At 34.5% G+C, this 13731-nt stretch overlaps 1 protein-coding gene across 1 annotated transcript; it reads right to left on the bottom strand.

The window, feature by feature from the left end:
• Positions 1-1899: 1899 nt before the first annotated feature.
• On the bottom strand, positions 1900-12595 carry LOC121416229 (nuclear receptor 2C2-associated protein-like). Its single transcript, XM_041609733.1, has 4 exons — positions 12247-12595; positions 7789-7879; positions 5915-6088; positions 1900-2842 (listed from the first exon to the last, which is right to left on the bottom strand). Exons 1-4 carry the CDS (start codon positions 12282-12284, stop codon positions 2723-2725), a joined length of 423 nt encoding a protein of 140 aa, XP_041465667.1. The 5' UTR covers positions 12285-12595; the 3' UTR covers positions 1900-2722.
• Positions 12596-13731: the final 1136 nt, after the last annotated feature.

Genomic DNA, 13731 nt, shown 5'->3' with positions numbered 1-13731 from the left:
AGCACCTGTAGTGAGGTATCACGAGAGACAACCAAAGAGAGACACTCATAAAGAGAAAGACTGAAAGATAGAGAGCCCTCTACAATAAATTGATTAATATTTTTTTTTATTAATGAGTGTGATAGTGGCCCACTAGTCTGACACCGTTTGATTCTCCCAATTCGAGCATAATTTGCATGAAATGAATTACTATACGATTTTATAGATTATGTCCCAGACAACCTGGGTGTCAATTTACGGTGCAATTGCACTATCGACAGCCGAGATCTCCAGGGGGCCTGGTAGGCCCCCCCCCCCCCACCAAGCCATATGATCTCCCAAAATACCCCGGCATTAATAGGGTTAATATATCTTCACACATAATGATAACTTGAATAAAACATTTCAAGAGATAATAATATTTTATTAATTTTTTTTTTATACAAAAATAAATCTCTTTGAATATATCATTGACAAATTGAGAACATGAATATATATATAGTTCGAAAAGATCACTGCCACAATCAATGTTGAAAATGACTGAGTGAACCACAGAGTATGCTGGTTCCACTGGGAAAAAATATCCATGTTTGCCTTCAGCTGAATAAACCCATTTTGCTGGGATCCTTTGGGCCTTATGTCTATCCTTACAGGATAAAGTTGCCGACATTGGTAGTTTTTGAACATCAATGTATACCTCGGCTGGTATTCAATTGGAGGTATTGATTTTGTAAGTACTTTACTTAGCATTATACTTAGCTAAGCAAAATGAAGAACTCTTATTCAGATCGCATCTAAACATTTTACTTTATCAAGCCAAATTTATGTAAATTACAAGAAGCCATTGTGAAGTCATAAAGTTTGAGCCAAAAAAATGTACAATGTATGTATCCATCTGTGCACAGAATGTCTGACTGCACCTATCACATTTGTAAACTGACTTAAGCCTGGTTAGCGGCTGACTTAGATTTAAGTATAAAAAAAATGCAATTGAATACCAAAAATACTGAGGAAAAACCTTAAAAATACTTAAAATTTTGGCTTGAAGTATTGAATTTGATACCGCATCCAGGGGCCATTTCATAAAGCTGTTCGTAAGTTAGGAGCGACTTTACGCACGACTGGTGATCCTTTCTTACACGCCAAACCATCGCCAATTTATCATATCATTTACCACAAGAAGGATTACCAGTCGTTCATAGGCCCGAATTCACAAAGGTGGTTTTGAAAACCCACGGTTGAGTCCATGGTTCATGCAGATTTCCTGTACGCTTAATTTAGCGCGTATCATGCGTGTGTATAAAAATGTCCAATGCTGATGCCTGCTTTTGTCACAGTGCACCAAATTGACGCCTGTTACCATGGTTAGATACGCTATTTTATTCATGAGTCCACTGTTTGAAGAGGGGACTCATGAATAAAAACAGTGGACTCATGAATAACAGCGTATTTAACCATGGTAACAGGCGTCAATTTAGCGCACTGTGACAAAAGCATTAGCATTGGACATTTCTTGCATACGCGCTAAATTAAGCGTAATTTATACAGGAAATCTACATAAACCATGGACTCAACCGTGGGTTTTCAAAACCACCTTTGTGAATTCGGGCCATAAAGTCGCTCTTAACTTACTAACAGCTTTATGAAACGGCATGCACCCAGATCCTTTTGCAAAAAGAATTGATGTATGCTTACAGCTGAATAAACCCATTTATGGGCCCCTAATTTGGGGCCCCTGGGCCTTCTTTGTAAAGGATATGACCCAGCAACAATAACAGGACCATCAAAGCTTTTGTGTATGATCCAGCTTAATAAACTCTCCCAGTCCCCGGACCTATATCAAACATAGTATATCTTTAACCCTAATAAGATTGGGGAGGGCTGATTCAACATTTTTTGCTCTAAATCCACCGCGCAATGTGTCACTAGATGACTTTTTACTGTTAAGTCTCGCGCAATTTTTAAGACCAAAATTGTGACCCCTGGGTACACACGGTTACCAAATCACGCAACATTTCGTAAGTACATGCAGACCCAGAATTGCTCAAAACCGTGAATTCATGTACAAATCCATGCAAATAATGTTTTTAGCCAAAATTCATAAACATATCATTATTTTTCCTTTTACTGATTAAAATAAATTAATTTCCATCTTGTTTATGGTCAAAACAAAGTCCCCAACAGTTTCAATCAGACAAACAAAAAAAAAACAAAAACAAAAAAAATAAAAACATTTAGAAAAAAATAAAATAGATAAGAAAATAAATGTGATGTTAACTTTTTTTAATCCACATTTGATCAGATTCTAATAGAGTCTGTGAACCCAAAAGAAGCATTATTTCGGTATTATTTAGTTAATTACTTTACTATAAACTTTTGATTTTATGCATAAATTAGCATAATTAATTAGCGTTGAGATTTTTCATAGAATTTCATCGATGGCCAAGATCATAAGGGGGGCTGAATCAGCTCCCCCCCCTCTTAGGTGTCAAAATAGCCCAGTCTATTTAGGGTTAAGATTCAAAATAATGTTGAATCTGAAAATGTCTTTCTTTTTACTAAAAAAATGTTAAATCAATGGTATCTTGTACCAATCTATGACGTCACCTAGTGCCTTTTCATTATTCTTTTTCTCCCATCTTCTCAAAAAAGTGTAAGGATCTTCAATGAGCTGCTGCTTTCTTCTCAGAATACAGCCATTGCCTGGCATTTTTCCTTCCCACTACTCCTGGGGTTACCATGGTCATGATGGGGTGCCCAAGATGTCTAACTTATAGAGGGTGATCCTGCCAAAGAAATCAGTACTCTCTGCAAAGATGATCTTCAAGCTGCTTGCTGAACATCCTGCAGGAAACTTGAAGATGTGCGGGAAACATAGAGTCAAGGAAGCATGCCGACTGGAAATTACAATTACATTCATTTATGCATATCCTAATGGATATCAAATTCCTAATCAAATATTGTTATAAGGATTGTATCGTATTTGTATCGTTAACCTCCTATAAATAAAATTCATTTTAAAAGGGCTCAAAACTAGAGATGCTCGGCTTTGCTTTACCATAATGGACCTTCATAACAAATTTGAAAATAATTGGAGAAAAAATGCAGCCAGTATCCAGAGCACTCAAAAAGAAATCTCTGCTATTTACTAAAAAGCTCTTGTTACCATGGCAACAAAGTCTTCGCCCACATCAAAAGCTATACGCGGCTTTGCTTTACCATACTCAACCTTCCTGCCAAATCTGAAGATGATTGGAGAAGAAATGCAGATGATAGAGCGCTCACAAAAAATCTCTGCGGCGGCGGTGCGACAAGGCCAAATCCATAGTACGGTAGTTTGGGGGATACAATTGACTGTGTCTTGCCATATTTCTCGTACATAAAATTGAACTTATCAAGGGATTTCAAAGATTTGACAGGTCTACTTTTATCTTCTGGAAATAAACAATAATTTCATGAAGCAGGAGTCATCTTCTTTTTTGTTCCTAGTATAATTTCACGAGACTCTGGAATATACATAAGCCTACCAGCTTACAGTAGATCTTTTCATTCTTAAGATTTCCAATTTAATATTCTCCTTTCATCCAATTGTTGAACCAGAACATTTGAATATGATATCAACTGGAATAAAATTACATGTCCCTTGCACATGATTTCCTGAATATTTTCCAATATGTTGTTACCAAGTACCTATCAGGATATCACTAATTATATAATATTGACTAGCCTTGAGGGGAACATCAAATATATTGCCAGCAAATGAATCATATTGGCTTGAGTCTTTAGATGAGGGCAATATGGGTCATTTAAGGGCAATATATTTGATGTTCCCCGAAAGAAGAGCTAGTCAATATTTTTATTATCATCCAAATCAGATATCTAGAGCAAAAATCATAATAATGGGGATATTTCTTTTAAAAATAGAGTTCTATTGTGTCATATTAATATCGGTCTAGGCTCTGCACTTTACCATTATGACGTACTTGAAAGCGCTCGGATCCAGCGTTGTCTTTATTATGACGTATATCGTTGGTGCGCGGATCCTTATGAAGCGTATCTCTTTATACGCATCCGCAAATGCCCGGATGTGAGACCAGGGAAAATACAAAGGTATATTTTGCGTCGTCTCTGCATGCAAAGTAAATACGCGCATTGAGACCGAGGAAAATACAAACAATATACCTACCCTTCCCGATATTCAGAAAATGTAGGGCAATACGGTTTTGTAAATGACCAGCTCAGATGTCTGATACGGGTGATAATTCACTATATATCTCATGAATCAATATGAGTAGGAAGTTGAGGCATGATGTGCTTGCATTTCTTTCTTCTTACTTTTTTTGGGGGGAGGGGGTAAATGAGATACTTCACGATTGTTAAACTTAAGTTTTTACAAAAATATATCAATTAATGGCATTCACGATGTGCTTAATACCAACTAAAATGAAGATCCAAATGAGTGTGTTTGATGAATTGAATGTTGCAATCATGATTGAGTACTGTCCTTATGATAATCAATCTGAATCAGAATGTGGGTACACAATCAAAATGAAAGGCATACTCCAGTATTTGGATTCAATTTCATGTATGATGATATTAAGAAAACCCAAACATTTACAATTTAGTGCTAAAACTAAACTAATCATTCAGGGTGTTTCACATTTCTTTTTTTTCTTTTTTTTTGGGGGGAAAGGTAAATGATTGGTTTGAGGTGCTACATAGCCTAAAATGACTATTGAGCCAAAAGCATTATCGTACCATTTGGCAACATCAATGTTCTGAAATAAAAACAATACTGACACAAACAATCACTGAGATCAATATCACATTGACTAACATCAAGACACTGGCACTTAAATGTACCTATTGCGAACACTAGGGGGTGCTCTTCCTATTTCAACCAAGTACATGTAAATAGTTCTGCCTGGTACAAACATATTTTCTGTAGAATTATTTGAATGTTACTAGTGCAAAGAAAAATTGTTTCATGGATTATGTACCTGAATTATTGACTAATCTTTAACCCTAAAAAGACTGGGGGGGGCTGATTCAGCCCCCCTCGACATTCTCTGCGATAAATCCACTGTGCAAAATTTTTTGACCGTGTCGCTCGCTGACTTTTTACTTTCAAGTCTCGCGCAACTTTTGAGACCAAAATTGTGACTCCCAGGTACGCGGTTCTGAAATTACACAACATTTAGTAAGTGCATGCAGACCCAAAATTACTCAAAAACGTGAATTTGTGTACAAATCCAATGCAAATAGTGTTTTTAGCCAAAATTCATAAATGTATCATTATTTTTCCTCTTACTGCTTAAAATCAATTAATTTTATCTTGTTTATGGTCAAAATAAAGTCCCTGACAATTTCCATTGAAAAAACAATAAAAAACAAAAAGTCGAAAAACAAAGAAATACATAAGATATTTAGAAAATAGAATACATACGAAAATAAATGTGATATTTGAAAATTTTTTGAATAAATTTGATCAGATGCCTATCTACAGTATGTGGCCACAAAAAATACAAGTTCAAATGTATTTTAAAAATGATTCCACATAATTATGAGACTCTCAAACTTATTTGTTAACCCATGTTACTTGGTCAAATGCATCTCCATTAATAATTCATTTACCGATAGCAATGAACATTGCCATACTTAAGGTTATCCCAGCTTCAACTCCAAAAAAGTACAACTGAGTAGTATGTGTGGTATGTATGTAGATGTACTATGGTGACAAATTTCATTTCAAAATGAAAAGACAATGACTATTACAGTAGTAGCTGTAATACAAACCTTTTTCCGTGGAAGAAAGTGGCAGGACTTACCGCACACTAGCAGCAATCCTCCTTTGGCCCCTTGTTCTTTGCCCAATCTTGTGCATCCTTCATCCTCAACACAACCATCCTACACTCTTCTTCTTAGAAAAGGATATTTGTAATGTATTATCATCCTGAGGGTAGATGTCCATGAGTTTCTTGGGTTGTTCTCCAGGCAAGCTTCCTTCTACTGTACATGTCCTACTGGCAAACCCTCCCTGGAATTGAAGATGGAGCTCTGCACATTGATGAGGTTCCTGGAGTTCTAGAGATACCCACTGTGGTGTTCCCTGTATTCAACAACAAAAATAAGTACTTAGATTAAAAATTTTGAGAACAAAAACAAAACTTGTGATAAAGTCTTGGCGAACTGATATTAAAATAATCATACTTGTACTTATCCCATAAATTAAACTCCATTCCATGATAACAAATTTGAAATACCATGTTTCTTTTTAAATTTTCATTGTTTACAGTGATTTGTAGCCAACACCCCCCTCCCCCTCTTTGTTTCATCTCCAAATTTTACATTTTGCTTTTGTACTAAAATCTAAAACATAAACATTTCTACTTTCAAACACTCCAGGAAATATTAATTTACATAACTGGGCATGACCAACAGGTCTACAAAAAGCCAAAACTTTGACCACCAAGGGATAGTATCTTTTCATGGATATGCCAGCCATGTAACACAGACCTTTTTCATGACTTCAAACTTGACAATCAAATTTAAATTTGACACAAATTGTATTTACAGGAAAACATGTAAACACAATCTTCTTTAGCCCTGACATTGGCTCCAGTGACAATCGCTCTAATCTAAAATCTGCAAACATCCGGGGCGGTATTCTGAAAACGTTCTTATCCTTTCTGGCTTTAGTTTACCTCCTAAATAAATTTATAACTTGCGCTAAAACTAATTAAAGATAAGCGCATTGTTTTTTGAAAACCTTATCTTTTTTCTTTCTTATTTTCCAGAATATTTATGATAATATTTACAATAGCTAGAGGGCTATCAAATCTCATGATGGCTGTGTTCTTTTTTTGCTCGAAATCGACTGTCCCCTATCTCTCACTTTTTTTGTTTCTTTATTTTCTTTTTACGTTTATCTTTCTTTCTTCCTTCCCTTCATCTTTCCAAATCTTTTTATTTCTTCATTCTTTTACTTTGTTTTCTTTCTTACATTCATTTTTATTTTCTCTTTTCTTTCTTGTTTTTTTTTTCTTGTTTTCATTCATTTGTTCTTCTTACTTTTCAATTTTTACATCCGCTTTCTGACCCATTAAATTCTTATTTACTTTCTTTCTTTCTTCTTTTTTTAAATTCTCTTTATCTGTTGTTCGTTCTTTATTTCACTCGTTCTTTAATTACTCTCTTGCTTTATTTTCTTTATTTATTTTCTGAGCACTGATCAAGAAATAAAAATCAGTCACTGCATATAAAATGCCTACTTTGCGATATGTGCCACAAACTAGGGTAAGCGCAGCGCCCATGATATTCTCTTGACTTAAAGAACTCTTGTATTGGGTTAAACTTCAAACATAATCCGTTTTGATTACTGAGCGCTGCTCGTTCACTAGCTTCTGGCACATTGCGCAAAATAGGCATTCTTTATGCAATGACTGATTTTTATTTCTTGACTGGTAATACATGTATCTGAAAAAATGTCTAAAAAATGGGCGTCTTCAAGATGAAAAATGGACAGTCCTCACAGAGACTGCACAGAATGTGTTAAGGAGATTTTCAGAATACTGATTTGCAATGATTATTGCATCTTCAAAGTCTTCATATCTCAGTGAGATAAGAACGTTTTCAGAATACCACCCCTGGTATTCTGAAACCCAATCCTAATCTTAAACCTTATAACCCTTTCACAAGCCTGTTATGTTTCCAGGGTATATTGACATTAGCAACCATGACAGGAGTGAATGTTTGGCCATTTATTTTCAACACTGAAATAAGGACATACCAATAAACATTAGAGCCTACCTGATCGGAATTCCAGCATGTTTCTTCATTGTTGTCAAAGAGAAACTTCTTTCCAAACTGCTTCACATCTCTATTCAGAACAGAGCTAACTCTGAAACAGAAAATCAAAGAAAGGTATTAGCCAATTAGCATTAGCTCAAAATAAGGAGGGCGATAATTGTACACAATTGATTGAATCAGAAAAAAATGGAATTTTGTGAGTTATATTTTACCTACCAGTCCAACATCAACTTGCATGTGGGTTTAAATTACCAGTAGATGTAAAATGAGACAAATTTCTGAACTCAGAAATAAACATTTGCACAAAGAAAAAACCTTCCTGACTTCATATCGGTGACCATCACCGTCGCCTGCGCCAAAAGAGGGGGAACAATTCATGGATAAAGAAATTTCCAAACAAATTTAGATCTAGGCCTACTCATCTTTAGTAGCACTATCCACAACAAAGTGAATTGTGAACTAACAAGCGTGGTAGTAGTAATAGACACCGTTCTCATTATACTTTCTAAAACTGGTTTACTGGAAACCAGTTTGGGAAACCAGTTTGGAAGATCGCTTTGCCAGGGTTCTCATTAGATCATCCAAAAGTGGTATTCAAAATCACTTCACGTAAAGTGGTCTTGTTGCTGTGGAAACACTCTCAAAGGGGTGACATGTTTCGCGCGAAATTTGAAACCGCAGCATACATGTAGGCATTCCACACACAGTGTGTGGAGTAGCATGCAAGAAATGTGCGAAGATCACTTCCCAAATACGGTAGTGTCCTCACTTATGATAAAACCTGTTTAGCGAGGCTAGGCGATCTTCAAAACTACATCGCGAGGTGGTTTTCTGAACCGGTTTGAAAAATGAAGATCACTTCCAAGACCGCTTTGATCGTTCACATTATTATACGTTAAACTAGTTTTAGGACGGTAGTGAGAACAGAGTCATAGTAGTATTACCCCCCCAAAAAATTGTGGCAACAATTATGGTAGTGAGTCCATAACTTTGCTTGTGTCCATACTTCGTGGACAGTCCTTCATTTAAAAAACTAATCAATATCTTTAAAATCTGACATCATCAGATCATCAACGTGAAAAGCAACCTAAAATTACCCTCTAGTTTCAGTATTCATGAAAATATTGATCAAAGATCAGAAAATTTCTCACCATTAGCCCCCGTCTCCAAAAAATCTGAACATCTCAACAAGTATCATGAAATCAGCATTTTGCAAGCAGATATCATGAAAAATGGAAAGACTTCCTTATGTCCCCTCCACTAATTTTAAAAAATACTTCCCCAAATCCTGCTTCTTTCGTTCTTTTTTTCTTCTTTTTTTATTCTTCTTAGTTCTGGGTGGATCTTGGATTCGAACCTCTCGATGCAGGACATGGCATCTCCAGTCTGTCACCATACTGAGCTAACAGGAATTACTAAATGCCATGGGTTTCATAAAAGTTTATCTTCTTCTTCTTTCCTTGGTTGGCAACCAGTCAGGATTGACTATTTTTGCCACAGCCACATCAACCGATATTACAACTAGCCTACTCTCCAAGAGTATTAAGTATTTATTTTTCTGACTAAATTGGGAATTACACACACTCAAGATTTCGACAGAATAAAGCCATATTTTGGTATGAATCCAATTTTTTCTTCCTAAATCTCTAAGATATGTTAGATAATTCTTGATAACCCTTCCCAATTCTTTTTTCAACTTTAGTTGAGGGGACACATGCCTCAAAAAATGTGAGTACAACGTGGAAATGACCGATTCTATAGCATTTTGCTGTCCATCTGATATAAATGTCTCACCATTAGTTTTGAGCTTGAGTTTTTGTTAAGAATATCCACAAAACTTTGGTCTGCAAAGATATATTACACTTTTTCAGAATGGATTTCAAGCAAAGCGTGCATTTGTCGAGAATTTTGAGATCGCGATACCGGCAAAACCCCTGGCAATAGCCCTGGCCTTGACCTTGACTAGAATAACCGTCATTTCTGGAGATTTACTTAACAATTTTCTCACATTTTACTATATGTATTGGTAAGTGGAGCCAACGCAGTTCAGCGGAACAACCAAAATACAGAGACTGAAGCTATTGGTCTAGCCTTGACCTAGCCATCAATATCTTTTTTTTTAATAGCGATGTGGTGATAAAAAAATGTCAAATGTCTGACTAATTTTGGCTGAAATTCAGGCACATGATTGATCAAATATTGAAGAAAGAACATGGACAAATACTGAGACGAAATTAGTTAGCCAAATTCCCCTAAATGAGTTCAAAAAGGGGGATATCGTCAAGGTCAGGCTAACTCAGCTCCGAAACTTGTCATCGAGAGCGTCAAAGATAAACTCCAGGGGAGGTATTTTGAAAACTTTCCTATCTTAAATATGTTCTTATCAATGTCACGATCTCAAATTGGTATTCTGAAAACGTTATCTTTATCGTATCTTGCTTTCGATCCTATGCTGAATTTATTACTCCCGCATATAACAGCGCGCTAAAAAGATAACAAAATTAAGATGTGGTATTCTGAAAACGTTCTTATCTTTTATCACAGTATTTATGATAATATTCAAGATAGCTAGAGGGTTATCACATCTCACAATGTTCGCGTTCTTTCTTGCTCTAAATTGATGGCCACTGGTAGTAACAAGTATTCTTTCCACCCTGTCTTTAATTCACCCTTTATTTTGCCAGTCTCTTTTTTTCTATCCCTTTTTCCTTTCTTTATCTTCTTATTCATTCATTCATTTTCTCATTTTCTTCCTTTCTATCTATCTGTCTTTCTTCCTTTCTTTCACTCTTCATTTAAATCTTTTATTTTATTCTTTTGAATCTTTAAATATCTTCCTCAATTTTCTTTTGCTTTGTTTCCGTTTTTCTTCCTTTTTATTTTCCATTTTGATTTTTTCCTTTCTTTATTTTCTTTACTCAGACTTTTTTTTGCCTTTTTTCTTTCCCCTTTTCTTTTTTCCTTTTTCTGTCTTCCTTCACTTTATTTTTTGTAATATTTTTGTTTCTTTCTTTCATTCATTCTTTTGTCTTTATATTTAATTTTCCCTCTTTTTTATTCCCTTCCCTTAATATTTTCCCCTTATTTTTCTTTTATTATTATTATTTTTTATTTTTGGTTCTTTTTTTTGTTCGTTCGTTTGTTCTATCTTTATTTTTTTTATTTCTACTGACACTTTCATTCTTTCCTTTTTTATTCTTTCTTTTCTCGTTCATTCTCTATTTACTCTCTTTCTTCTATTATTTCAAAAATCTTTTTCTTTCTTCTTTCCATTAATTTTTTTTCTTTTTTTTACATTCCATCATCATTTTTCCTGCTTTTTAGTTTTCCCTTTTCATTTTTTTTCTTTGAATTTACATTTCTTTCCTTTTATCTTTCTTTAGTCTTTGCTTTAACTTTCCTTTCATTTTTTCTCTCTTATCTCTATCTTTCTTTCTCTTTATTTCTTTGCTTCATTTTCCTTCTAAATCTTTATTTTGTCCTTTTCTTGGTTGTTTTCACCCTTAAAGTTCCATTCCTTTTCTTTATTTTTTCCTTCATTTTTTCTTCCTCACTTTATGATTGATAATCGTTAATTAATTTCTACCTCGTTTTTCTTTCTATTTTTCATTCTTTTTTTTTTCTTTCTCTTAAATTTTCATTTTCTTTTAGGTTCTTTTTGCTTGCTTTCTGTTGTTTATACTCTTTTTTTTCACTATCTTCTGCATTGTTCCTCTCATTTTTTTAATTTCTGCTTCATTCTGACCCTTTTCTCATTTCTGTCTTCTTATACCTACCTACACTTTCTTTCTTTCTTTCTGTTTTATTCTTTAATACTAGTAGGTCTGCTTTATTTATTTTTTTCTTTAATCTCTTTCTTTATTTTGTGCACGTGTCTCGAACTGATAATCAGTCATTACATATAAAATGCCTATTTTGCGAATGTGCCAAGAACAGTGTACGCACAGCACCCACATTATTCTCTTGACATAAGGAACACTTATTTATTGCCTTAATTGGTTAAACTGCCAATAAAGAAAGTGCATTTATTTTAAATTTTTAATAAAAAATGGGCATGTTGAAAAAAGATAAGATTGAACTTTGAAGAGGGCAGTCCTTGCAGAGATAAGAACGCATTAAAAAGATTTTTAGAATACCGATTTGGCATTTTGCAATGATTTAAGTATCTTCTTACATCAATGACTGAGATAAGATAAAAGATAACAACAAACAAAGATAAGAACGTTTGCATTTGCAGAATACCACCCCAGCACATTTTTAAACACGCGGGACTACGTACACAGCCTTTCGGGTCAGACATTCATGCAAATAAAAACATGTTTTATTTCTATTCTTTTCTCGAAAATGCTTATGCTTTCAAATAATAATTACTGGATAGATCAAATTGGCATGCCATCAAATTAAATGTTCAGAGCTGCATAGCAAATTAAATCTAAAGAATGAAAAAGAAAATATCACCTTGTGCCAACTGCGGACTGGACGATGGAGGCTGCCATCTTGATTTGTGCGATTATAGTCTTTAGAGCCTAGACCCAGTTAGCTAGTTTGCATAGCTAAGGGCAAACGCATTTTCATCGATGAAAATCTTTCTTTGCCTGTCTCTCTTTCAGTCATTCCAAATCAGTTTATATTTCCCTATCTTATCAGTTCTTCATCACATAAATCCTTTCTTTCTTTGTCTTTACGTACTTAACGGGTCAATAAAACCCCAGAAAATTATCTTAGGCCACTGAGATTATTTGAATTGTTAAGAAAAAAAAACGAATATATCACAAATGATGCTTGGTACACTGAGAATTCAGAGTACCGAAAAACTTGTTAAAATGTTAGCCCCTCTTGTTAGAACTATTTTCTCTTTAATCACATATATCGTCGATCAACAACCTTATATCGATTTTTCTTCTTACATGTATTAAATGTTTGTTTTGTTCGTTTTTTCATAGAAAAAAAAGAATGCTGCATGAATATACAAAAAATGATTGAAAAAAAAGGGGGGGAAATAATAATAATATTAATGAATAAAAATGTTACCCCACTTTTTATACAGTGAGTGGCAAAAATAGTCAATCATGACTTATTGCCAAATAAAAACAAGGAATGGAATGGATGGATGATGCAAGACGAGGGCCGGAAGTGCAATCCCGGGCTTTTATGGTGTAGTCGGGCGCAGCTCACGCAGCTGCCACGGCACCTCACCTTAATTTTTTAATTAGGCCTAGTGCCTATATCTGTATTAAGCATTTATGACGCATGCTTTGCCAGAGTTTTTATTTGGCAAAAGGGAGTTCTCTACAAGTGGCACGGAGCAACTACCCACTGGTGGATGTTTCATAAAGCTGTTTCAGTGTTGAAGTTAAAAGGATGGTCCAGGCTGGAGATATTCATATATCAATAAATTTATAAAGTAAAATTAACAAGGCAAATTGATGAAAATGTGATCAAAATCAGATAACAAATAAGAAAGGTTTTATTAAATTTTAAAGATTTGCATTATCAAATTGAAATAGTTCATGCATGTCTATGAATATTCATCAAATGGGCTGATGATGTCATATCCCCACTTTTTCTTTTGCATTTCATTATATGTAATTAGGTTTATTCAAATATTTTCTACTATACTAAAACAATTGGATTGACAACTGATTAAGTACATTAGTTATTTATTGCCGCAACTTATTTCATCATGGAGACACATCATTTACACATGTATATTGAATAATGAAACATTTATGATTTCATGTAAAAGCAAGGAAAAGGAAAGTGGGGATGTGACATCATCAGCTCACCTAATGAATATTCATCACAATGTGCATATTACTTTTTTCAAAAAAGATTGATAAAATTTTAAATTAAATAACTTTGTTACTTGTTATCCCTACTCAAAATAGTTGGGGGGACACAATATCAAATGTCCCCCCTGCTATGTATTTTAGTTTGAGATGA

Source organism: Lytechinus variegatus, chromosome 5 (genome assembly GCF_018143015.1).
Source record: "Lytechinus variegatus isolate NC3 chromosome 5, Lvar_3.0, whole genome shotgun sequence".
Taxonomy (NCBI): Eukaryota; Metazoa; Echinodermata; class Echinoidea; order Temnopleuroida; family Toxopneustidae; genus Lytechinus; species Lytechinus variegatus.
Note: the sequence above shows the minus strand (reverse complement) of the source record. Positions and strands in the feature narration are given on the sequence as shown.

Excerpts from the sequence above, each read along its gene's own strand:
- LOC121416229 (XM_041609733.1), bottom strand. The coding sequence starts at position 12,284 with ATGGCAGCCTCCATCGTCCAGTCCGCAGTTGGCACAAG. Across the intron at positions 7,880-12,246 it reads CAGTCCGCAGTTGGCACAAG|AGTTAGCTCTGTTCTGAATA; the intron begins GTGATATTTTCT and ends TTTCTGTTTCAG. Across the intron at positions 6,089-7,788 it reads CATGCTGGAATTCCGATCAG|GGAACACCACAGTGGGTATC; the intron begins GTAGGCTCTAAT and ends TGTTGAATACAG.